We start from the raw sequence: 23,518 nt of genomic DNA, 5'->3' as shown, positions 1-23,518 counted from the left end.
TGTATTTGTAATGTTTAAAAAAAAAAACACAATTTTGTGATTTCTGTGTGTGCTGCATTAAGCAGCACACATGGAAGTGGGACAAATGGCATTTAAAGATTGTTTATTTATTTATTCAAAGTTTTATATAGCGCGAACAAGATCCTTACAGATATCAGAGCGCTTCACAGATACAAGGGTAGGGGCAGCAGGACTGAACAGAGATAATGGGAGCAGTATAATAGTCAACTAACATAATAGGATAACAGTAACGTACAGAAAACATATCATACAATCAGGTAACAAGTAATATAAGAACACACAAGTCATTGATCCCATTACAGTAGGGTTCAGGTAAACCTAAGATGTGTGGATGGCTTATACCAATTTCTTAGGATAGAGAGAACAAGGGGTGGGGGCATGGGGAGGGTTATTCAAAAAACTAAAGTGTATCATATATTGGTCGGTAGTAAGAGAGTAGCGTAGTAGAGTCACAATCAAGTAAGAGTATAGTGCCAGGAGACAAGGTGATCAATGATACAAAGCGATGCAGAGTCTCTGATACAGCATCTATAAAGTTCAGGAGATCTTGGCCAGAAGGATGGTTTTCACCTCTTTCTTGAAGAGTGCAGTGGAGGTGATAAGCCTGGTTTCAGGAGGGAGCGCATTCCAGATCCTGGGTGCCATTCCTGAGAAGGAGCGCTTGTATGTTTTTTCTTTCGGAATCTACGAGGTTTCAGGAGTAGATTTTGTGTACTTCTATTGGATCTCGAACCTCCTGATATAGACAACTTTTGAGCGAGGTAGTTGGGTGCCTTGTGGTGCACGGCAGAGTGTGTCATAACTGCGATTTTTAGCTGTATTCTGGCTTCAAAAGGCAGCCATTTTAGAGACTTTAAGTCTGGGGATATATGCGAATGTTTTCTTGAGCCAGTGATGAGCCTCGCGGCAGCGTACAGGGAGGCTCTTAGGGGTGCTGTTGTGGATAGCGGGAGTCCGCTGAGGGCCACAATTCCATAGTCTATGCGAGGGATGATTAAAGCTTGTACAGCAGTTTGGAAGTCTTTGGCAGGGAGGAAGGGTTTAAGTTTCCTCAGTGGGTTGATTTGGAAGTTAGCTCCTTTTGTGGCTTTGCTAACGTGCTGTTGCATGTTGAGCTTGGCGTCGAGTGTGATGCCTAGGGATTTCGCAGAATCCACGATGGTAGGTTGGACATTGCGTGCGGTTAGGTTAGAGCCAGGTTTGGGTGGTGGAAATTTTCGCCGGAGGTGAGATGAGTAGGAACTCAGTTTTCAGAGCATTTAGTTTGAGGTGATTATCAGCCAACCAAGATTGAGTGTTACTAAGTGTGGAATTCAGAAGTTTGATATCTTCCGGGGATTGTAACTTTAGGTAAAGTTGTGTGTCATCGGCGTACATATGGAATTGAACATTGGATGCTTGGAGTAAGGTGGCGAGCGGTTCCATGACGAGGTTGAACAGTGTGGGGGAGAGGGAGGATCCTTGTGGAACACCTAGATCTGCAGGCACAGGTGTAGATAGCACATTGTCGATCTTGAACTTCCGAGACCGGTTATGAAGGAAGGAAGAAAACCATTTGAGAACAGTTCCCGATAGACCCATTCTAGTGCTTAGCAGCTCCAGTAAGTTCTCATGTTTGACCGTGACAAATGCTGAAGAGAGGTCAAGAAGGATGAGGAGGCAGGACTCATTGCGATCAAGGATTTGGAGGGCATCATCAATTATGTGCGTCATAGCTGTTTCCGTGCTATGTTTCACTCGGAAGCCTGATTGATGATGGTTGAGGAGGTCAAATTGGTCAATGTGTTTTGTTAGTTGGAGTTGGACACATTTTTCCAGCAGTTTGGCCAGGGTGGGGATATTGGTGATAGGGCGGTAATTGTTCAGGTCAGATGGGTCAGCTGTAGGTTTCTTGAGTATAGGCGTGACTTGCCCCACCTTGAAGGAGTCTGGAATGAGACCTTGTTGAAGGGAGCTGTTGATGATTTGGGTCCAAAGTGGGAGGAGCAGGGGGATGAAGTCTTTTACAGCATTAGCAGGTAGGGGGTCTATGAGGTGATTAGAGGGCTTCAAGGTGCAGATCAGTTTGTGTATTGCTTCTTCCGAGTAGGTGTCGAAGTACAGCCATGATGCCTTGTTTTTAGGTCGAGTGTTAGACATTCTGGTGTGGTTGGGGAATCGGCTTACATCCATGATGAGGTCATTTCTTATGTTGTCGGTCTTTAGCTTAAAGAAAGCAGAGAAGGCTTCACAGTGTGGGGTGTCGCTTGTTGTGCTGTTTGATTGTAAGGGTTGTGTCTTTGTTTGAGTCTTGATTAGTTCGAACAGCTTTCTTGGCCTGTTTTTTGCTTGGTCCAACTGGCGGCTAAAGAAGTCCGACTTTGCGCGCTTTATTTTCCTAAAGTAGGCATTTCTCTTGTTCTTAAGCGTTTTGAGATGCAGTGATGAGGGGTCAGATCTCCAGGTACGCTCTGCCATTCGCATAGTACGCCTGTCATCATTGAGTCTGCCGTCATACCAGGGGTTACAAATTTTGGTGGAGACTCTTCAGTTGCAGTGGGGCGACTTCATTGACTATTGAATTCATAGAGTCAAGGTAGTGATGGGTCAGTGATTGAACATCCGAGGCACCTGAAGGGGGAAGGAGACTGCCGATGTGGGGAGGCAGGGTGGTGGGGTTAAGATTCCTCATGTCCCTTTTCCAGGTTTTGGATCTGGTGGGTTGAGCCGGGATAGATTTAACTTTTTCGTTGATAAAGAAGGTGATAATGTGGTGGTCTGACCAGTCGCAGGGTTGGATCGCCTCCAGTTGGGTAGAGTCCTCTTTGGCGATGATGAGATCGAGTATCGAGCCTTTGTCGTGTGTTGGTCTATCGCATATTTGGGTGAGGTCAAGCGCATTAAGGAAAGTTTTGAGACTATTCACCACTGTGTCTTTCTGATCGTTCCAGTGGAGATTAAAGTCACCCAGATAGACTTGGGTGGTCTGCCGACCGGCATTGGAGGTGATCGTGTCCATGAGTTGTTGGGTGAATATGAGGTTGTCACCAGGCGGGTGATAGATGAGATGTAAAGCACAAACTTGTTTGCCCTCGCTGGTGATATCGAGGCAGAGGAGTTCACAGGAAGTAAGGGAGGGGGGGGTGGCTTTAGTAACGGAGAGGTTGATTGTTGCGGAAAGGCCTTTTGAAACACCTGAAACAAATAATTTAAGAAGAGCCCTTTCTTCCCAATTGAAATGCTTGTTTGTTAAACTATTGCTATTGCAATTATGGCATTAACCAGGGATCAAGGGTGGAGGAAATAAATACTGGGCTGATCTTGCAACAAACTTTCAGTTTTATGATGAGGGTTGCTAGCTAATTAATTTGATGTCCCACGTGATACAAAAAAAGCAGTCACCTATTTTCAGCACTTATCTGTGCATACTTTGAACAGCAAATATAAATAGAAAGCACTTTAAATTGTGTTTTAGGGCTGCTTGAATGATAGGACTGATAATAAAAGGGAACAAAGACAGAAAAGTCACATCATAAATGAATACATATTTCTTTATAACCCATTTTTAGTGTCAAGAGAAGCAATTTGCAGGCTGTTTAAACACCTGACTGGCATTGGTCTTTTGGCAACTTAAAACCCTTTTAGCCCTGTGATCATTGCGCTCCTGCCGGTGTAATTTAAAAAACAACATTGTCGCCTTTCTGGGAAGAGCTGTCCCTCCCTGGATGGGGTTAAATTCCGAGAGCTGAAATGCTTCAGCTGCAGTTTGGGAGGCAGGAAGCCTTCTCTGCTAAAACTGCAGGTAACAGACATTAATTTAATCAGCAGTGTGAGGCAAGGAGTCGTCTCCTCTGCTATGAAATCTTGGCTTTCAGTTTTAGCAAAGGGGGCTCCTTGCCTCCCACTGCAGTTAAAGCATTTCAGCTGTAGGAATTAACCAGGATAGCCCCTCCCCCCCCCCCCCCCCCCAACCCCCATGCGTGGCAGCCTGATAAGAGCTTCCCAGCGCGCACACAGCAAACTCTAGTATTTCACAGGTCTTTAAATTACCCTTTTCTTGTTAATGATGCTTTTCACCCCTTCTTAGGGCCCCTGCAGCTCCACTCTGCATCAGTAGAGGACAAAGGTGAGATTTTAGGGTGGATTGCGCCCCCCCCCCCCCCGATGTTCTTCCCCGGTTGCGGTCTTCCAATTCCGCAGTTTGCTTCTGGAGTGTCGCTGTGATTTTTGTTAGAGACTTCAACCGTTTGTTTACGTTTAGGTCTGCGTCTTCGATATCACTTATTCTTTGTTCTGCAGCGGTTAGTCTATTAACTGTATGCATGACCGCTGCTATCTCTAGCTGTATCGAGTCTGATTTGCTTTGTTGTCTTGGCCAGGTCATGGACACCCACCAGTTTTTTTAGGATCATCTCTAGGGTGTCGTTGATGTCTGGTTTGTTTAAGTGGAGAGTCGGATAATGCGGGTTCGCCCTTGTACTTTGTAAGCTGTTGCTGGAGGGTTTTATCCCCGGAAAGGCAAAGCCCTCATTAAAGTATAGTTCAGGATCTCCCTTACCAGTTTTAATCCTTTATTTCACACCCCGCCACGTCACGTCACAAACCACCTCACCCGCACTCATCATACGGCAGCCTGTCAAAAGATCACCGCCAAAGTGACCTTTCGGGGGACTCTTAGGGCATTGCAGCACTGGCTCGACTAGGAGCACCGCCCTCAGATGAAGCATGACTTCCTCTAGGGAGATGTGCGAGGTCACCATAAACAGTCCTGCTGACTGTCCCTATCCACTACTCCGACCTAGGCCCTCTCCACCTTTTGGGAGACTGTGCATCCCCCTCTTCTAGTCTGCTCATGAACATTAGCCCTTTGAAATTTTGATTCTACATAGGAGCACAGGCTTTTAGACCTCTCAATCAGGCTCCCCAACCCCCCGTACCCATTACTCTTTAGCAAGGGGTCCTTCTTGATACATAAATGTAAAATCACCCAACACCTTTTATACCCAAGCAGAAGGTAAATACCTAACTTGTGAAACCTGTAGATGTTGGCAATCCTCAATCTGAAGACTACAAATCACTCCATGATGGAACACTGGATCATTTAGCATACCTCCTAACAGCTAACATATGTTAGCATAACCCAAGACCATGAGAACCCCGGAAGCCCTAAGCCCAAACCAGAGGGCAGACTTAATTACACTGATGTAAAAAAATACCAGAAAATGTAACCTTTTAGCCACTCTGAAGATTACATTAAACCTAAATGAACAGAGTTTACCCCACCCTATGGTGAGCTGTAGTGCATGAAAGGTGGCATGCAGAGCTTTATGAAAGAATACAATAGTGACAATGGTAAGCTTTGTGTGGGAAATACAATGGAAGTGATCCTGCCCAATATTATTCAGACAGTTTTAAAGTCCAATGCTTAGGTCACAGTTTTAAAGCGCATCCTATGTCTGTTCACGGGCCACTACATTTCCTCTTTTCAGTGACTTATAAAACAGAGAAGTTAAACAGCGACACAAAGAAAAAGTGTTCAACATGTCACTGTTTTACAAGCAAAACGGTAGGCGAGAGCAGTGCACCTTTAAATAATTTTCAGAGATTAAACAAATAGATAGTTTTATTTATCTGCAATTAAATTGACAGACACGGTTTACCATGAAAAGATATAGGTATAACGTATGCGTTTGTGTAATATTGGATTATCACTAAGTGTCCTACAAGAATGTAGAACACAAACTGAATGTACAAGCTTTTCATTCGCTGTATTTACAACAAGATAAAATCAAGTATATTGGCTGCAGTGAAAATAGCCGATGTTGCAGTCTTGAAGCTTGAATCTTCTGGTTCACCAAAGAATCGCACAGGTAACACTTACTCGATATCCACCAACTCCACTTCAAAAATTAATTTTGCATTAGGTGGTATTCTGTTTGCACACGAGTCAAGGAAATTAGCATAGATCTGAAACGGTTATTTACCAATAATGCATAGAAAGCAGACACCAAGCAAAAGTTTAACAAGTTATAAAAAGCTGTGAATACCCATTGAGGATCCTAGAGTGTCGCAGAGGAGCAGATGGGTCTAGAGTGTCCCAGAGAGGCCTAGAGAGGAATGTTTGAGAGGAGCAGAGTGGCCTAGAGCAGACCTCTCTGGGAGGAGCACCGCAGAGAAGCATGTTGCGGATTGGCATATAGTTAAATAGAGTGGCGTGGAGGGGCAGAGTGGAGCAGAGTCATGGAGTGGCACAGGATGGAGTAGTGTATCATAGGGACAAAGTGTTGAAAAGGGGTACAGCAGTGTGGCATGAAGTGGCTTAGAGCGGAGTATGCATGGTGTGGTAGCGCACTACCATTACAGACAACACACTGACAATTACTTTTGCACAGGCATACTGTTTAACGGATAACCCCATACAGCTCACAAAGGTGATGTATGGAAATGACATCACCTAGTGTATTGATTTGTTGGTTCCCACCACTCTTCAGAAATACAACAACAAAAAAAATTACTTCCCTTGTGCTTTCCTAATTCTTATATATTAGGAAATATTTGCGCAGTTTGTTTACAGACATTTAAATTTTGTTGTGTACTTCAAAATAAGCATTTAGTAAGTAAAATAAATTCAACGAGCACGCAGTACCTAAAAGCATAACGGCGCTAGCAGAACCCAGAAGCTGCGACAGAGGTAGGGAGAGCAAATTAGATGAAAAAACACTGCACAAAAGTAAAAGAAAAAAAAAACATTCTAACACACCGTAGACTATCAGATAGGAAAGTAAACACAAAGCTTCTTTAGAAGACAGAGCCTGATATTTGAGCTCTGAAAGTACAGTAAAAGTGACATGATGAGAACAAAATGTATAGGCCTGTTTACAGAAAGTGAGAACTGTGGAAAAATACAGTAAACCGGGTACATTTCAAGATATAAATTACCTAAAGCTGGACATCTTAAAACAAATAGTGTGTTCGGAAATGAGGTATTATATGGTGTGGTTGTACATCCTCACTGTGTAATATACTTTTTAGGGCCCTTAGGTTTTGTTTGCCAAACCCTCAGCTCAAACCTGGGTAGCGGTGGCTCTGAGCAGCACAGCTTACACAAAGGAATAAGTGTAAAGCATGTAAACTCCACTAAGACAACTGAAGAAATTGACAAAACAATCAGACACCAATTACTACATTGATAGTATTTGTATGTATGTTTAGACATCACAATGGAAGAAATCCACCGGAGGGTTCCGGAGATATTGAATTTACAAGGTAAAGTAAATCTGGTTATTTCACTCAACCGCACACAATCATTGACAGATTCAACACATTTGTCACTTAGAAACTTTTTCACCAAAAGGTTTGGGCCAGTTGGAATGCAGTCACCGAGTTACTTTAAGTGACCAGCTCAAGTTGGGAGTCAGTCAAGGGACCAGCAAGGTCCTCAGAAACAGTTACCTCGGCAGCTGAAGCAGTCTCAGTCCGTTCCAGGCACTTCTATCCCTTACAGGGTTTTCCTATAGAAGTGGTCCTGATTCAAGCAATGAAGGATGCTAAAGATTCCCAACGATGCTCTAGATACAATGTGGTAGTCTTCTGGGGTCCCAGTTGCGCTCTTACGACACTCCCGTGTTCAGCAAAATGGTGCTACTTTTTGCATCAGTTCCTGGGTCTGCATGACAGCGGATGAAGACTTTTGGCTACCAACTTTCTTCAGCAGGCTGCTCAGTGGTCCTGTCCCAGTGCTGTGAAAAGGCGGCAGCTCACTGACTCTTGGAGTCTCTTGGTTTTGGCTAGACTCTGGAGAGGACATCTCCTCAAGCAGGACACAGCAGGCACAGTCCTGATTTGCCAGCCACCAGATGCAGTCTACACAAGTGAAGTCTATCCTTGCAGGTGCCACGGTGCAGCAGAGCAGTCCCTCTGTCCTTTTCCAGTAGAGTTAGGAGTTTAGGGTGCCACAGGCTATCTATGCTCCTAAAATTACCTCAAAGCAGGATATAGTTGGGAGCTAATGGGCTACCAGGTTCCCTCCCACCCACTGAACATTTCTTGAGAAGTATAGCATCTGGGCATCCCAGGGTGCACCATTCTGCCCACTTCCAATATGGTAGGGCCCCTCTCCTGGCAAGCGGAGTTTCCTAGGACAGAGAAAACAACTCTGCCCAAGAATCTCTTTATAAAGTGCTATACGTCACGGATATAAGAAAAACAATCATGCCCCGATAGTTGTCTCCACTGTTTGATTATACTTCCAAGGTAAACTCCTTTGTCGAGCTGCGCCCGGGTACCCCAACGCCAACTAATACCTTAGCTCTGGCGGCGTATAACTCCATGTTTCCGGACACTGCCGTTTAGCACTCTTCCTAATCCATGTACCATTTCTTTTTTATGAATTATGTTATGCCAGACACTAGTTATAACGCCCCTCTGGGCGTATGCGGTCTTCGATTTTTTTCCTTTTTCACGGTTGGTCTGTACCTCCTGGTAATAGACTGTGCCAGGGATACCGTCTCCCTCCCCCCTCTCCCTCCCAGTCGATTAGTCCGTCCATTTCCCGATCACTAGGACATTCTCCCCTACTCATGGCGTTCTGACATCTCAGCCACTGCTGGCTTTTATCTGTAGATTAGCCTTGCTGTTAAATTTTCCATATGTCACTATTTGTGTCTCTTTATTAGAGAATGGTATATTTTGTCTTGCATTTTATAATCAAGCCTACGTGAATGTGCTCTCTACCATGCTATATAATACCCAAAATGTTGGTCCTTGCCATGCCTTTAACCCTATGAAGGTTCTGCTTCATCACCACTAAACTGGGGAAGCTGCGGCTACCGCTTCCCTCTTAATTATAGCACACAATGTAATTACTTTACTCCAACGTCCCAATCATGGTCTAATAGTTTCCTAACAGGTACCCTCCCTCTGCCTTGGAGCGTCGATAGGGGATGTACTGAATACTTGCACCCTTATTTACCAGCTTAAATTAAAATGAATATGCTACTTACCAGTATGCATCTGTTCTTGGCATGTAGGGCTGCTGACATTCATATCTATAGCATAGATCGCCACCTAGTGTTGGGTCCGGATGATTGCACATTGTTGTCCTGGAAGAGTCTTCGAAGTATCACGAGATAGGTGGCTCCTCCCCTGGACTACAGTGCGCATGGGCATCGACTCCATCCCCAGATTGTTTTTAGCCATTGTGGCGAAGATGGAGTGTAACAGTGTGAGCGATGACCATGCTAAGAGTAAGTGTAAATTCTGCAGCCCCTACAGGCGCCGGGGAGGAGGGCGGGCGATATGAATGTCAGCAGCCCTACATGCCAAGAACAGATGCATACTGGTAAGTAGCATATTCAGTTTGAGGCATGTGGGCTGCTGAATTCATATCTATAGCATAGAATAAATAGCAGTCCCTCCATTAACGGCGGCCGCCTGTGCCAGCTGCAGATGTTTGAAAAAGTGTCTTAAGAACAGCCTGCCCTACAGCTGCTTGCTGCGCACATCTACACAGTAGTGTTTAGTAAATGTGTGTGGTGTAGACCACGTGGCTACTCTACAAATATCTTCCAAAGGGATATTACCAAGGAAAGCCATGGAGGCCCCCAACTTGCGGGTGGAGTGGGCTCTGGGAGGGACCGTTAAAGTGCGCTTAGCCTTGTGATAGCAAATCTGAATACACTTAACGATCCACCTGGCTATACCTGCTTTGGAAATGGGGTTGCCTTTGTGCTGGGCTGAAAAGGCAACAAAGAGTTGTTGTGTCTTCCTAAAGTCTTTGGTCCTATCGATGTCAAACGAGCCTTGATGTACTACATCAAGAGTGTGGAGCATTCGTTCGGCTACTGTCTCTGGATTTTGAAAGAACGCGGGCAGTTCAATGGTCTGATTGACATGGAACTGCGAAACCACTTTAGGAAGAAATTTAGGGTTAGTGCGCAGCACCACCCTGTTGGAGTGAATTTGAATGAATGGCTCTTGTACAGTGAGCGCCTGTAGCTCACTAACACGTCGTAGAGACGTAATGGCAATGAGAAAAGCCACTTTCCACGTCAAGAACTGAATCTCACATGAATGTAGAGGCTCAAAAGGTGGGCCCATCAACCTAGTGAGGATCACATTGATGTTCCATACAGGAGCTGGCGGGGTCCTGGGAGGGATGACCCGCTTCAGTCCTTCTAGGAAGGCTTTAATGGCAGACACTTTGAAAACAGAGAGATGCTGCCTGTTTTGGAGATAAGCCGCTATGGCGGATAAGTGTATCCGAATGGAAGCATATGCTAGATTGCATTTGTAAAGATGTAACAAATAACAGATGATGTTGGGAGTGGATGCATCTAGCGGGTTGATGTTGTGTTCAGTACAGTAAATGACAAACCGCTTCCATTTTGCTGCAGAGCAAGCTCTGGTGGTGGGCTTTCTTGCCTCCCGTATGATATCCATGCATTCAGGAGGCAAGTCAAGGTAGCCAAACTCAGACTTCAGGAGCCAGATCGCCAGGTTAAGCTGTTGCGGATCTGGATGCTGAATGTCGCCACGGTTCTGCGTCAAAAGCCTGGGTGTGAGGTGCAGCCTTTGATGCGGTACCACGATTAGTTCAAGAAACGTGGTGTACCATGGTTGGCGTGCCCACGTTGGAGCAACTAGGATGAGTGTAATCGAGTGCTGCTTTAGCTTTCGTGCCACTAGCGGTATGAGAGGTGCTGGGGGGAAAGCGTACGCAAATCTGCCTGACCAGTTCATCCAGATCGCATTGCCCTGCGACTGTGGGTGAGGGAACCTGGCGGCAAAGCTTTGGCATTTTGCGTTTTCCCTTGTGGCAAACAGGTCTATCTCCGGATGACCCCATTGCTGGAAGTACGGGCGGAGTACTGATGGGTGTATCTCCCACTCGTGCCTTTGATGGCTGTGTCTGCTGAGCAGATCCGCCATCTGATTGTCCTTGCCCGGGAGGTGTTCCGCCATGAGGAAGATGTTCCTCTGAATGGCCCACTTCCACATGCTCTGAGCCAGATGAGAACTGTGGAGAGTGCGTCCCTCCCTGCTTCTGAATGTAGTACATGGCTGTCATGTTGTCCGTCCGGATCAACACGACTTTTTTGCCCAGATGTACTTTGAATGACTTCAATGCCATGAAGATTGCCATCAGTTCTAGGTAGTTGATGTGCATCTTCTTTTGCTGCGTAGTCCATAGTCCCTGCACCGTGTAGTGGAGTACATGAGCTCCTCATCCCTGGAGAGATGAGTCCGGCCCTTGCAAAGGTTGTGTGGATTCCACCAATGCAGAGAGTTGTATGCCCAACCGGTCACCAACACTAGGTCGTTCAACTGTCCTTGAGCCCGAGTCCACTGATGAGCCAAGCATTCTTGGAGCGGACGCATATGTAGCCTCGCGTGCGGGACTATGAAGATGCAGGAGGTCATCATGCCTATCAACTGCATGAACACTCTTGCTGGAAGCGAGTGTTGCGGTCTGAACCTTCGGATCAGTCACTGAATGCTGTCGATCGTCACAGGATTCGGCTGAGCCGTGGCTGCCAGAGTATTTATAGTCGCGCCCAGGTACTGCCGCACATGGGCTGGCTGAAGGTGCGACTTTGGGTAATTCAGTGAGAATCCCAGATTGTGAAGAAGGTGAATGGTGTGGGACATGTTGGCGGCGCACTGCTGGGCCGACTTTGCTTGGACAAGCCAGTCGTCCAGATAAGGGTAAACGTGAACGTTCTGCCTCCTGAGATGCGCCGCCACTGTCGCAAGGCATTTCGTGAACACCCTGGGCGCTGTGGTCACCCCGAAAGGGAGGACCTTGAACTGATAATGCCGACCCTGAATGGTGAACCTGAGGTATTTTCTGTGTGATGGATGCAGTGGAATGTGGAAATAGGCATCCTTGAGATCCAAGGTTGCGAGGAAGTCTCCCTGATTGAGCAACGGGAGAACTTGCTGCAGTGTGAGCATATGGAAGTGTTCTGACAGAATGTATTGATTCAGGGGTCTGAGGTCCAGAATGGGTCTGAGGGACCCGTCCTTCTTTGGGATTAAGAAGTACAGGGAGTACACTCCCGTGCCTTCTTCCTCCACCGGCACGAGCTCGATTGCCCCTTTTTGCAGCATGACTAGTACCTCCTGCTGCAATAAGTGCAAATGCTCTGTGGACATAGGACGGTGTTTTGGTGGCATGTTGGGTGGAGTGGATGTCAACTCCAGACAATAACCGTACTGGACAAGCTTTCTGACCCACCTGGGACTGGAGAGCTCCCATGGACTTAGCAGTCTCGGTATCCTTTATTTTTTCCAGGGTGGTATCCACCTCAGGACCAAATAATCTGTCAGGGTTTACCGGCTGGTTGAGGATGGTAGTCTGTATCTCCGGCTTAAACCCGGAGATTCTGAGCCATGCCTGACGTCTCAACATCACACTGGTGTTAATTGCCCTGGCTGCAGTGTCCGCAACATCTAGTGCACACTTAATGGAAGCGTTGGAGATGCTTATCCAGGAAGGGAAACTCATCTCCGCTGCCTCTTTATATTGGTCTGGGAGATGTTGCAACAGGGTCTCTAGTGTGTCTTAGTGTGCCCTGTCGTATCTAGCCAAGAGTGCTTGCGTGTTAGAGATACGCCAGATATTGGCTGCCTGAGCTGCTACTCTCTTTCCTGATGCCTGATGCCTCCAGCACTTTGGATTCCTTGTCCGGGGGAGGAGCTTCACCAGTGGTTTACGTATTCGCCTTTTTGCGGGCATTAGAAACGACTAGAGAGTCCAACGGCAACTGGCCCTTGATGTAGGTAGGATCGCCAGGTGCCGGCCTGTACTTTTTCTCAATTCTAGGGTTGACTACCCTTGACCGCGTGGGTTCCTTAAAAATGTCCGCAGCATGTTTTAGGACCCCCTTTAGCATTGGGAGAGTCTTTACAGTCTTTTCAGCTGTTGAAAAAGTGTCAAAGAGTAAGTCCACCTCAACAGGGTCAGCATGCAGCTGAACGTCGTGGTTCTTAGCCGCCCTCTCAATTAAGGAATTAAATGCCGCAGAATCCTCAGTGGGAGAGGTCTTGACGTTGTACACCTGAGGGTCATGGGCGGTTTGCGGATCCCCTTGGTCTCTTGCCCCTGTCCATGAGTCCTGTTCATCAGGATCCGTGTTGGCAGGAAAGTTGTATTCCTCGTCCTCATCCCCAGCATCCTCCACATCCGAATAAGTGGGTGAGGGTGTGGCAATTCGTGGAGTCCGAGACACCATTGGCTCGACCAAGACTGGTGAATCTGAAGCAGGCTTCTTGCGCTTTAGAGGAATTGTGTATGACTCCAAAGGCTGTGTTGCCGTGATCTTTCTTTTGTAAAGCGTAAGCTTCCCGGTGTCGGCATCGATGAAATGCTCCGACTGTTCCTCTACCAAGGGTGGTGGATGCTTCAAGCCCCCAGCCGGGTGAGTTGGCTTCGACCCCGCAGATCCCTGCAAGTGCGTTTCTGGCACCGATCGTGGTGAGAAGGCCTTCGGTGCCACTTTCGGCGGCAACGTGAAGAGGATTGGCGTCGAAGACTTTAGCGTTGGGACCGATTGCTTCGGGGTGGAAGGTGTCTTTGGTTCTTCCGCCGAAGCCTTGTCCCTGATGCGTTTGAGGGAGTCCGAGACCTGCTTTGTAAAGGAAACTGACGGTTTCATCGACCCGACAGACGATCTCGATCCACTAACATGTGAAGACTCGAGCGTCGATCACTTGGGCCTTTCCGGCCGAGGCGTAGGAGCATCCTTCTTAGGGGCGCTACGCCCTCCTTGCGCGGCAGCAGACGTCGACGCCGGCTGTTTCGGATCGGCGGCCTGGATTACAGGTTTCGGGGCCCCAGTCGTCGGCTCGACGCCCTTGCCTGACTTTGGCTCGACGCCCTTTTTGGACTTCGGCTCGATGCTCTTGCTGGACTCCGGCTCGATGCCCTTCTTGGACATTGGCTCGACGCCCTTGCCCGGCTTCATCGGGTCGATAGCTTTCTTCGGCTTGGGTTGCCCCGACACCTCGGAAGACAAGGGTGTCGACAGAGGAGCAGACTTCTTCGGTTTCGATTGCGTCTCAACCACTTTCGTTCTTGTCGACACCGATGGTTTCACTTTCGGTTTCGTTTGACAATGGCGGTTTCCTCCGCTGGAGGTGAAATCTGCATCTGAACCTCGTGTTAGTCTGCTTCTTCGTTGTCGAAGATGTCCACCGGTGCCGGGGCCGACTGCCGGGCCTCCAGGCGCGCCACGCGCCGAAGCCGAGTCGTCTTCTTCGAACGAAACCTGGAACACGCCATACAGCTGGCTTCATCGTGGTCCGGCGACAGGCACTTGTTGCACACCGGGTGGACGTCGATGTGGGGATACTTCGATCCACACACGGGACACTTCTTGAACGGGCTCCGTTCCATGTTGTGTCGTCGAAGGTCTTGCTGCGTCGACTGGGCGTCGATCACCGAAGAGTCACGCGACTCCCCGGATGTCCAACTCGAAAACCGAGTCAGAACAGAACTGGGCACCGAACGTAAACAATACCGACGGTTCGAAAAAGGCCTTCGGGCCTCGAAAAAGTTTGTTGATTCCGAACTGGAGATAACGAAATTACATCCGAACCCAATGGCGGAAAAAAACAATCTGGGGATGGAGTCGATGCCCATGCGCACTGTAGTCCAGGGGAGGAGCCACCTATCTCGTGATACTTCGAAGACTCTTCCAGGACAACAATGTGCAATCATCCGGACCCAACACTAGGCGGCGATCTATGCTATAGATATGAATTCAGCAGCCCACATGCCTCGAACTGTATGTTTATATTATATTATATTTGTTTCTTTAGGCAAATCTCATTCCATATGCTCGCACACAAACTTTTCACCCTGAAGGTGTGACCCATAGGTGGATCTGACACCGAAACACACGTCGGCGCTGGAGCCCGTGTCTCCTTTGTTTGAATCTTTTCCCTGGAGAAGAAACCAGATTATGGACTGTATCAGACCCAGAATGGTTTAATGCCCTTGAAAATAATGATATTCCTGCTTGCCAAGAGACGTGGGCCATAGCTTAGGTGCATATTAATGGCTATATCTCATACTGTGTGGATGCACTTTCCCCCCCCCCCCCCCAAAACATCAGGTAGGGCTTGTGGCGATTTGTTAATTCTGGTTAAAGACACCTTAGCCTGTAGATACAAGCAACTTTTAATAAATTCTCTTGATATTATGGGCATTCAGCTCACATTTCTGTCCGGCCTAGTCCAGACCGTGCTAAATGTTTATGCAAGGTCAGAACCATTCAACAGCGAGTCCATAGTGGTTTCCTTATTAGATGCTCTAGTAGAGGGTTTTCAAGTGAACTCTAAAATTATAGTTGCTGGGGACTTTAACACTGCGTTCGAGCCTTCCGCTATACTAAGTGCTTCTCTCAAAGCGGATGACGAGATAGGGGGCATCCCTAATGTTATGTTATGTTATGTTATTTGTGATTTTTATAGCGCACGGCTACTCAGTGAGTGTCCCGGCGCTTTATTGACATCCTAAAAGCAAACATAACACATAAAGAATAAAGAGGGAAGCACAGAAAGAATTTTAATTGTTTTGTAAAATCAAAGAGGCAAACAGCCAGGTTTTGAGGGCCTTTCTAAAAGATAGCAAATTAGAGTTGCTTCGTAGCAAAAAAGGCAGAGAGTTCCAAAGCTGAGGAGCCCGAAGCATAAAGGAACGACCTCCCAGTCGAGCCTTCCTCACACGGGGTACAACGGCAAGAAGCTGTGATCCAGATCTCAAAGATCGCGACGGGCAATATTGCTTGAGCCTCTTCTGCAGGTATTTAGCCCCAGTTGAGTGAAAGGCCTTATGGGCAAGGGTCAGAGTTTTAAAAACTATCCGCTGTCGGATAGGCAGCCAATGGAGTGCCTGTAACAGGCCAGAAGCATGCGCTCGCCTATGCAAGCCAAAAATGGCGCGAGCCGCCGCATTTTGGACCACCTGCATCCGCTGCAGGAGGTATTCGGGCAGGCCAAGATATAAGATGTTAGCATAGTCCAATCTTGAACCAATCAAGGCCTGGACCGCAATCCTCCTGTGATCTTCTGAGAGCAGCGGAAAGAACTTCCGCAACATGCGGAGAAGTCCAAAACACGAGCCTGTAAGAGTGAGGATCTGAGATCTGAGGGTCAGACCGTTGTCAATTTTGACCCCCAGATTCTTTGCTACCTGCGACGACTGGCTCGGAGGAGACATGTCTGTCGGCCACCACATCTGCCAGTCCGGGTCGGATTGGCAACCGAAGAAGAGTACCTCCGATTTATCTGAGTTGCACTTGAGGCTGTTTAGTTGGAGCCATTTGAAAACAGCCCCAAGGCACTCACAGATACTCTCTCCGTCAAAATCCTCCCCTTTCCGGCAGGTGAAGAGCAGCTGGGTGTCATCCGCGTAGGATACGATCTGGGCTCCATAGGACTCCGCCAGGGCCGCCAATGGGGTCATGAAGATGTTAAACAGAGTCGGACTCAATACCGAGCCCTGCGGGACTCCGACTCCCAATGGCGGCATCTCGGCGGAAGCCGAGGAAACCCAGACCGACTGTCGGCGACCAGCTAGAAAAGATGTAAACCATCTCAACACCGTCCCCCTCAGACCGATCTCATGAAGTCTTAAGAGGAGACCCCCATGGGGGACGGTGTCGAAGGCCGCCGACAGATCGAGCATGATCAACATCGCTCTACCACCCAGATCTAGCATCTCCTTGATGGCCTCAGAGACCTCCAACAGCGCCGTCTCCGTACTCAGATTAGGGCGAAAGCCCGACTGAGTAGGGTGAAGCAGGTCGTTGGTTTCCAGAAAATTGGAAAGCACGCTGTGAACATGCTTCTCCAGGGTCTTGGCTAAGGCCGGAAGAAGAGAAATCGGCCTATAATTGGCCAAGACCTCAGGAGCCAGACCGGGCTTTTTAATCAAAGGAATGACCATAGCCCGCTTCCACGCCACAGGAACCTCACCTAGGCTAAGGGAGCGATTCAGGAGAGGGTTAACCAACGGGTTGACTACCTCCGCCATCCTCGCCAAAAATTTGGCCGGGCATGGATCAAGCGGTGACCCAGATTTAAGATTGGCGAGCAGAGCCAAGGAGGAGGTCATAGATAAAGGCGGGAAATCAGAAAGAATAGGTCCCGCGAAAATCGATGGGACAGAGCCAGCATCAGGGCCAGACAGAGCAGCCTCCGGCCGCGATGGAAATGACTCCTGTATCATCTTGATCTTTGTGGTAAAGAAGCCAGCCAGATCCGCCGCCCACTTCCGACTAGGAGCGGACTGAGTCCCATTCGACCGCGGGGTAATGTATTCCCTCACGATCGAGAAGATCTCCTTGCCGGAGTTCGAAGCATCCTCGATCCTCCTGGCAAAATAGCTTTTCTTCTCGACCAAAATCGCTCGATGGTAGGTTTTGACCATATTCCTGTATTCGAGCTTGGCTTCTGAATTATACTGGGCTCGCCAGGTCCTTTCAGCCACCTTGCATTGCCTGCGAGAAGCGTGCAGCGCCCCGGTGAACCACGGGGCAGAGACCCGTTTAGATAATGGCCGAGAAGGTCTTACCGGGGCCAGATCATTTAGCCTCTCCTCAAACCAATCCTGCAAGGATTCCAAGTCGCTGTCCAGATCTCCTGTCAATGGACACGGATGGTCAAGTAGTGCCTTAGATAACAATTCAGGGGTCACCTGGTGTAGCGCCCTTGTCTCAGCACCAAACTGCCTAGAGGCATTGCTCCGGAGTCTCTCATTGGCCGGTATATAAAACTGCACCAGGTAATGATCGGTCCAAAGCACCGGTAGAAGTGCAGTCACCTCTATGGAGGAAGAGGAAAAGACCTGGTCCAAGGTATGGCCTTTATCGTGCGTAGGCCCAAAAAGAAAAGGGGCTAGGCCCAAGGGAATTGTGATATCCGCTAATTTAATCACGTCAGGGTCTAGGGCATCATCCATGTGAAAGTTAAAGTCGCCGGCCAAGATACAATGGTCAGCTCTCATGGCCAACGATGACATGGCAGACTGAAGTTCATCGAAAAATGAGCCTGCAGGGCCCGGCGGTCTATAGATTAACAAACCTTTCACAGACTGATGCGGCGCCAGAGCTAACGAAAAGGCAAGGGACTCAGACCCTTTAATGACCTCCATGGGAATGATAGAGCACGCTAATGTGGTTGCTGGTACAAATGACAAACGCTACTCAAATGTTTCATTACAGATCGCATCTCTAACTGCTGGTAGGAACCAGAGGGCTTCTAATGGAAGAACTCAGACTTAGGACGGATGGCTACTTTCAAGAGGGGTGCCTACTCAAGCATAATAGTTTATATTTTTGTTGATGTTAGAATATGGCCATTAATATACTTGTTCCTAGTGGCCTCCTTAAGTAACTTGTGTAGCCACAAGGATAGTATTGTTTTAATTGATATCCCGCATGTTATCTTAGCACACAAAGAACTCTTTAAGGCCCTACAATCAGTTTTTTTTTTTTTAAACCGAGTTGTGCTGAAAAACGCGGCAGCCAAGGGATTCTAACTGGTTCAACAACAACTGTAAGAAAGCCAAAAAGGCATTACAAAAAGCAGTTAGGGAGTGTTCTAGATTGGATATAACTTCTGCCCGTAACACCTATAGAGCAGCACTCAGCAAAGCGCGAACATGCTGTCACAAATTGGAACAATCTGGTTCTGGCAGCCCAAGCCAGAGATAGGAGCATGTTTTGGCTCATTGTATCTAAGGTCAATGCGGATGTTAACATGGTACTGTCCCCTGCTCAAGCGTGCTTCCGTGCAAAAATTAGCACGTGCGACCAAACCTTCAGGTTTTCCCTGCTGACATGGAAGTACGTGCTACTTAGGAAACAGCAGCTCTATGTAGCATTTGTGGACCTGCGGGCCGCATTTGATCTGGTTCTGCGTAATCTGCTGTGGAAGACCATGCTTGATCAAGGAGCCCCGGACAACCTGGTGTCTATGATTACTAGATTGCACAAAGACAATCACGCCCAAATCTGGTGGGGGAAAAATGGGCAAGTGACAGAAAGGATTCCAATTCAACATGGAGTGCATCAAGGGAGTGTTCTCACCCCCACACGGTTGGTTTTCTCTGTACATCAATGATGTGGTTAGTTATCTAATGGGTTGTAAGAATGATGCCCCTTCGATGAATGATACAAAAGTCCCCATCTTGCTCTTTGCTGACGATTATTGATATCCACAACTCCTATCGGTTTACAGGCACTACTGGATACATTTCTGTGCTTCTGCAAAGAGAGGGAACTGAACACCTCTAAAACTAAATGTATGGTGTTCGGGAAAGTACAGGCTGTATACGAGAGGTTAAGATTTTACATGAACCATTGTAGCGGGTAAAAAGTTTTGACTATTTAGGCATAGGTTTAAATGAGATACTTAGTTGGGAATATCAGCTGAGGAGGAGCTCTCTAATACTATGCCAAAGATCTAAATCAGTATTAAGATTTTTAAAACAATCATATACCCAACCCCTCTCACCGGCCATTGAAATCTATTGCGCAAAAGCCCAGAGTGGTGCTCTCTATGGATCCGAGATTTGGGGATTCATCTCTGTAAATAAATTAACGATTTGCAAGAATAATTTCGTACGGGCTCTCATCTTGCTACCTGTTAAAACAGCGCTCTGATCTTGGGCTGGAAAGAATAGGCGACTTAGCAGCCCTGAGACCACTAATTTATTTGCTGCGACTACAGACCACTCCGCAAATCATTGCGGGAGGTCCTAGTACTCAATCGGGCAAAACAACTACCTTGGTTCAGACATATCGCCAAGTGGTGCAAATTATTGATCCTGATGGGCTTGTGGGAGCACCCAGAGAGGTACCCTCAAAGCTACATACTGGAGTGTAGTAGGGGAAAATTATACAAATTATCAAAGAGGTAGACAGTTAACATCTTACTTTTTTTAACTTTAAATCAAGCTCGGTTTGAACCTTTTCTTGACCTGATTTCACCCCTCTTGCTAAGAGTTTGTATATTAAGTTTAGATACGGCAATCTGCTACTGAAATTCCCAGGGAAAGAGGCAGCTGGCCTAGCTCTAGATCTTTGCCCGGCCTGCCGCGAAGCCAATGAAACTGAAGAACACATTCTGGTTTTTTGCATTAAGTACTGGCAGTTGCGCAGGAAAACGATTCGACCGTTACGCCTAAATCTTCACTAGCGATGTTAAGCCCCGCCCCTCTTCTCCATTGGCTGGCCTCCTAAACGATGGCCAGCCATTGGAGAAGAGGTCCTAGTGACGTTCTTCTTTCTTTTAGCCCTGTCCTTTTCAGACTGTGCTCCTTGACTTACTGCTGTGGTAAAAGGCTTCTTATTTTCTTTATGGGTCCAGATGGCCCCACAAAGAAGATAAGGAACCTTTTAAGTCAGCAGGAAGTCCGGGAGCCAAGTCTGAAACGGGGCTAAAAGAGAAACCTCTTACATGATTGAGACAAAAACAAACCGCAGCTCTCACCGCCCGCCTCTCCCACAATGAGGAAGGCAGCCTGCGAGAGCCAGCCTACCTCTACGGTGCCAGCTTCCCCCAAAGCTCACAAAAGTCAGCCCCAGGATCCCGTGCAGAGGAGCCCCCCCCCCCACCTGCAGAGGGCTGCCCGCATGCAGGACTTGTATCCACAACTAAATGTGCCGCCACACCCCAGGTACCCGCCTCCAGCAGTGACTCACCCAAGACTCCCCCCGCGGGGCAGCGGCAACAGCCCCGGGGAGCAGCGCAAATTACAGCGAGGAAACAGCACCGGCGCTGCAAGAGGACTGCCCTGCACACCGAGGTGAGGGCCAGCAAGCGGGAGCACGATAAATCCACCGAGAGGCTCGCAGTTGCCACCTCAGAGACGGCCAGGCAGAAGAGCATCGCCGTCATCGCCCCCAAGACACGGTGACCAGCAAACTCCACATGCAAGTCTGTACAGCCCGCTGTTGGGCCTGCCCCCGTTTCAGGCGCTCTGAACAGAATGTGCATTTTGCGGTTTATTTTTATTGTTGATACAGTAGTGAAATTAATGAAGTGCGAAATGGTAAATTGGGTAAATCTGTATTGTATGTAGTTGAGACAGCGCAGTTAGCTTAAAGTTTCTGAACTCAGAATGAAGCAGGGGGTGAAATATGAAGTCATGCTAGCTCTGCTGGTTGGTCTTTGTGTACAAGCCAAGGATGCCCCGAGCTGGACTCTTCGTGCCCTGGCTGCTGCTGGCCCTGGCAGCACCCGGGGCTCTGAGCAACTGTGAGTGAGCCAAAAGTGCATGCACGTTCAATTGCTTGCCACATGTATGTCATCTTTGGGGTGAGGGTCGTGGTGGGGGTTCAAGGACTGGCGATAAGGGTATTGTTGGTAATAAGTCACAGGTCACACAAAGGGAGTTTTACAGGCATGTCTCCGCGAGTCACACTCACAAATATTAACAAATATTACGCACTCGCCTGAAACCCACACAGTCCATGTGACCTCTCACGTTTAGGGTTGTATTTCATGCGCGGTCAATTAGACATCTTTTAAAGAGAGGTGAAATAACTGCATTTTAGAGTTTGTCACCCTCATACGCAAAGGTGGTATGGGATATTTCCACTGTCACGTTCAACATTTCTGGTGGTGGTGTTTCGGTCAGGTATGAGAACAGGGCGTCTTAATCAGAGTTTGGCTGTATTTTATAAACTGATTTTACAAAACAGTGCTAGACACCCTCAAAGAGTGTCTCGCTCAAACATGTGTAGTATTGGCAATTAATGCGCACCCAGACAGGACCATAGACACACACAGACACACACAGAGACCGGTTCATCACAGGCAAACACATACAGGCATACACAAACAGGTGCCCACACACGGTAAATGCTTGAGAATGCAAAGCTACAAGCAGGACGACCAGTGCCCCACATTTGAGACGGGTCCTTTGTCATAAATGAAGCCCTGGCCCTTACATTACTTTGTCGGAGCTGCCTGCCCCTCTCCGGAGACATGCTTTGGAGGGTCTGCTTTGCATATATGTCATAATATTGACAACATGAAAAGTCCCCTCAATGTCTGAGCCTCGAGTTGTCGTCCACCTCACGAGAGACCGTTCTGCCCAGGTTTTGGATGTTGTGAGTGGAGACGCTAGCACTGTGAGGCAACCACAAACCACCCTTTCTGGGCACAGAAACAGGCACGCTAATGGTGTTCACTACTGGTATACACTCTGCCAGCCCTGGCAGACAATCTAACGCACAGGGAATATAAAATATGCCAAACATCACACTAGGGCAGACCAGGAGGAGCTGGGAGACACAATGTAACACCATTTATGTATGTGTGGATGCTTCTTCACAAGTAATTTTTTAACTACATTGGCTCTTGGAATTATGGTCTTGGGGGGTGTAGGGGGTGTGTGTGCGCGCAAATGCAATAGGTGTCGCATTTGCGAGAGATTAAGCTATTGGCATTGTAAATGACAACGCCATTTATTTATCGGTTTTCAAAACCAACACATAAATAAAGCTTGTCATTTACAATGCCAATAGCTCTAACTTTTGCAAAGGCGAGACTTTTGCATTGTAAATGCTTGTTTATTTTCTTTTAGGTTGATTCGGAAAAAAAAAAATAGCATAGCAATGAAGCACATTTTTCCCCCCCTCATGCTGTACTTGTATTTCAAAACATCAAGTTGGCACATACAGTTCAGTACCCTAAATGTCTGGTGGTTGCATAGCACTCCCTTTCAGCTTGACTAGGTCGAATTAATTTATGCATTCTCACACGTGGTTTTTAATCCGATACGGGATGTAATTTGTACATTGTGCTTCCAATGGTTTAATACCATTTTAATTGTATAATTTATGTTTTATCTTTGCATACTTTGATGGTATTTTGTATACAAATGATGGAATAAAGTTATATATGACGACTGTATCAATGATTGAAAATATGATCTACTGACCTTGGATTTCCTATACTATTAAAAATTGCTTGATTCTTCTATTGATGGGAACTACATTTGGATTATGTGACTTTGTTTAGCATTAGCTAATGCATTGCTTCCTGATGGAATGTAGGAGTATGTCTGATTCAGTGTTTATCTGCTTGTCTGAAAGATTGTGTGTGTGCAACCGAGGATGCTTGTAGAGTTTTTTTTTTAAACATTTATTGTCTTTTATGCTTTTTCTACTATGTTGATCAAAGAATATAAATAAATATGAGATCCTTGACTCAAGTTTTTTGCATTATAATGGGAAGGGTACCTTGTTAGGATATTTTCTTATATCAGTGACGTATAGCACTTTATAAAGAAATTCTTGGGCAGAGTGGTTCTCAGATTGTCCTTTGAATTCTTCTCTGCCTTATATTTTCTGCAGGAGCCCCCTTTCTTGCGGAGTTCCCTAGCCCAATCCAGAGATTTTTCTACCAATGGAGGGTCACATTCAGCTGGAAATCTAGTATGACTATTGGTTTCCCCTCTCCTGTACCAAGCGCCAGCCTGACTGACAATGGAAAGTCC

The 23,518-nt window shown here is 47.2% G+C and overlaps 1 protein-coding gene across 1 annotated transcript in view; it reads right to left on the bottom strand.

Moving 5' to 3' along the window:
• Positions 1 to 5,605: 5,605 nt before the first annotated feature.
• The window catches only part of FKBP3 (FKBP prolyl isomerase 3), a 56,620-nt gene continuing 38,707 nt past the window's right edge, over positions 5,606 to 23,518 (bottom strand). The window contains exon 7 of the mRNA XM_078659676.1: positions 5,606 to 5,932. Coding sequence (XP_078515802.1) covers positions 5,878 to 5,932 — 55 coding nt within the window. The 3' untranslated portion in view covers positions 5,606 to 5,877. The remainder of the gene's footprint in view (positions 5,933 to 23,518) is intronic.

This window comes from Lissotriton helveticus, chromosome 9, assembly GCF_964261635.1.
Source record: "Lissotriton helveticus chromosome 9, aLisHel1.1, whole genome shotgun sequence".
Taxonomy (NCBI): domain Eukaryota; kingdom Metazoa; phylum Chordata; class Amphibia; order Caudata; family Salamandridae; genus Lissotriton; species Lissotriton helveticus.
Note: the sequence above shows the minus strand (reverse complement) of the source record. Positions and strands in the feature narration are given on the sequence as shown.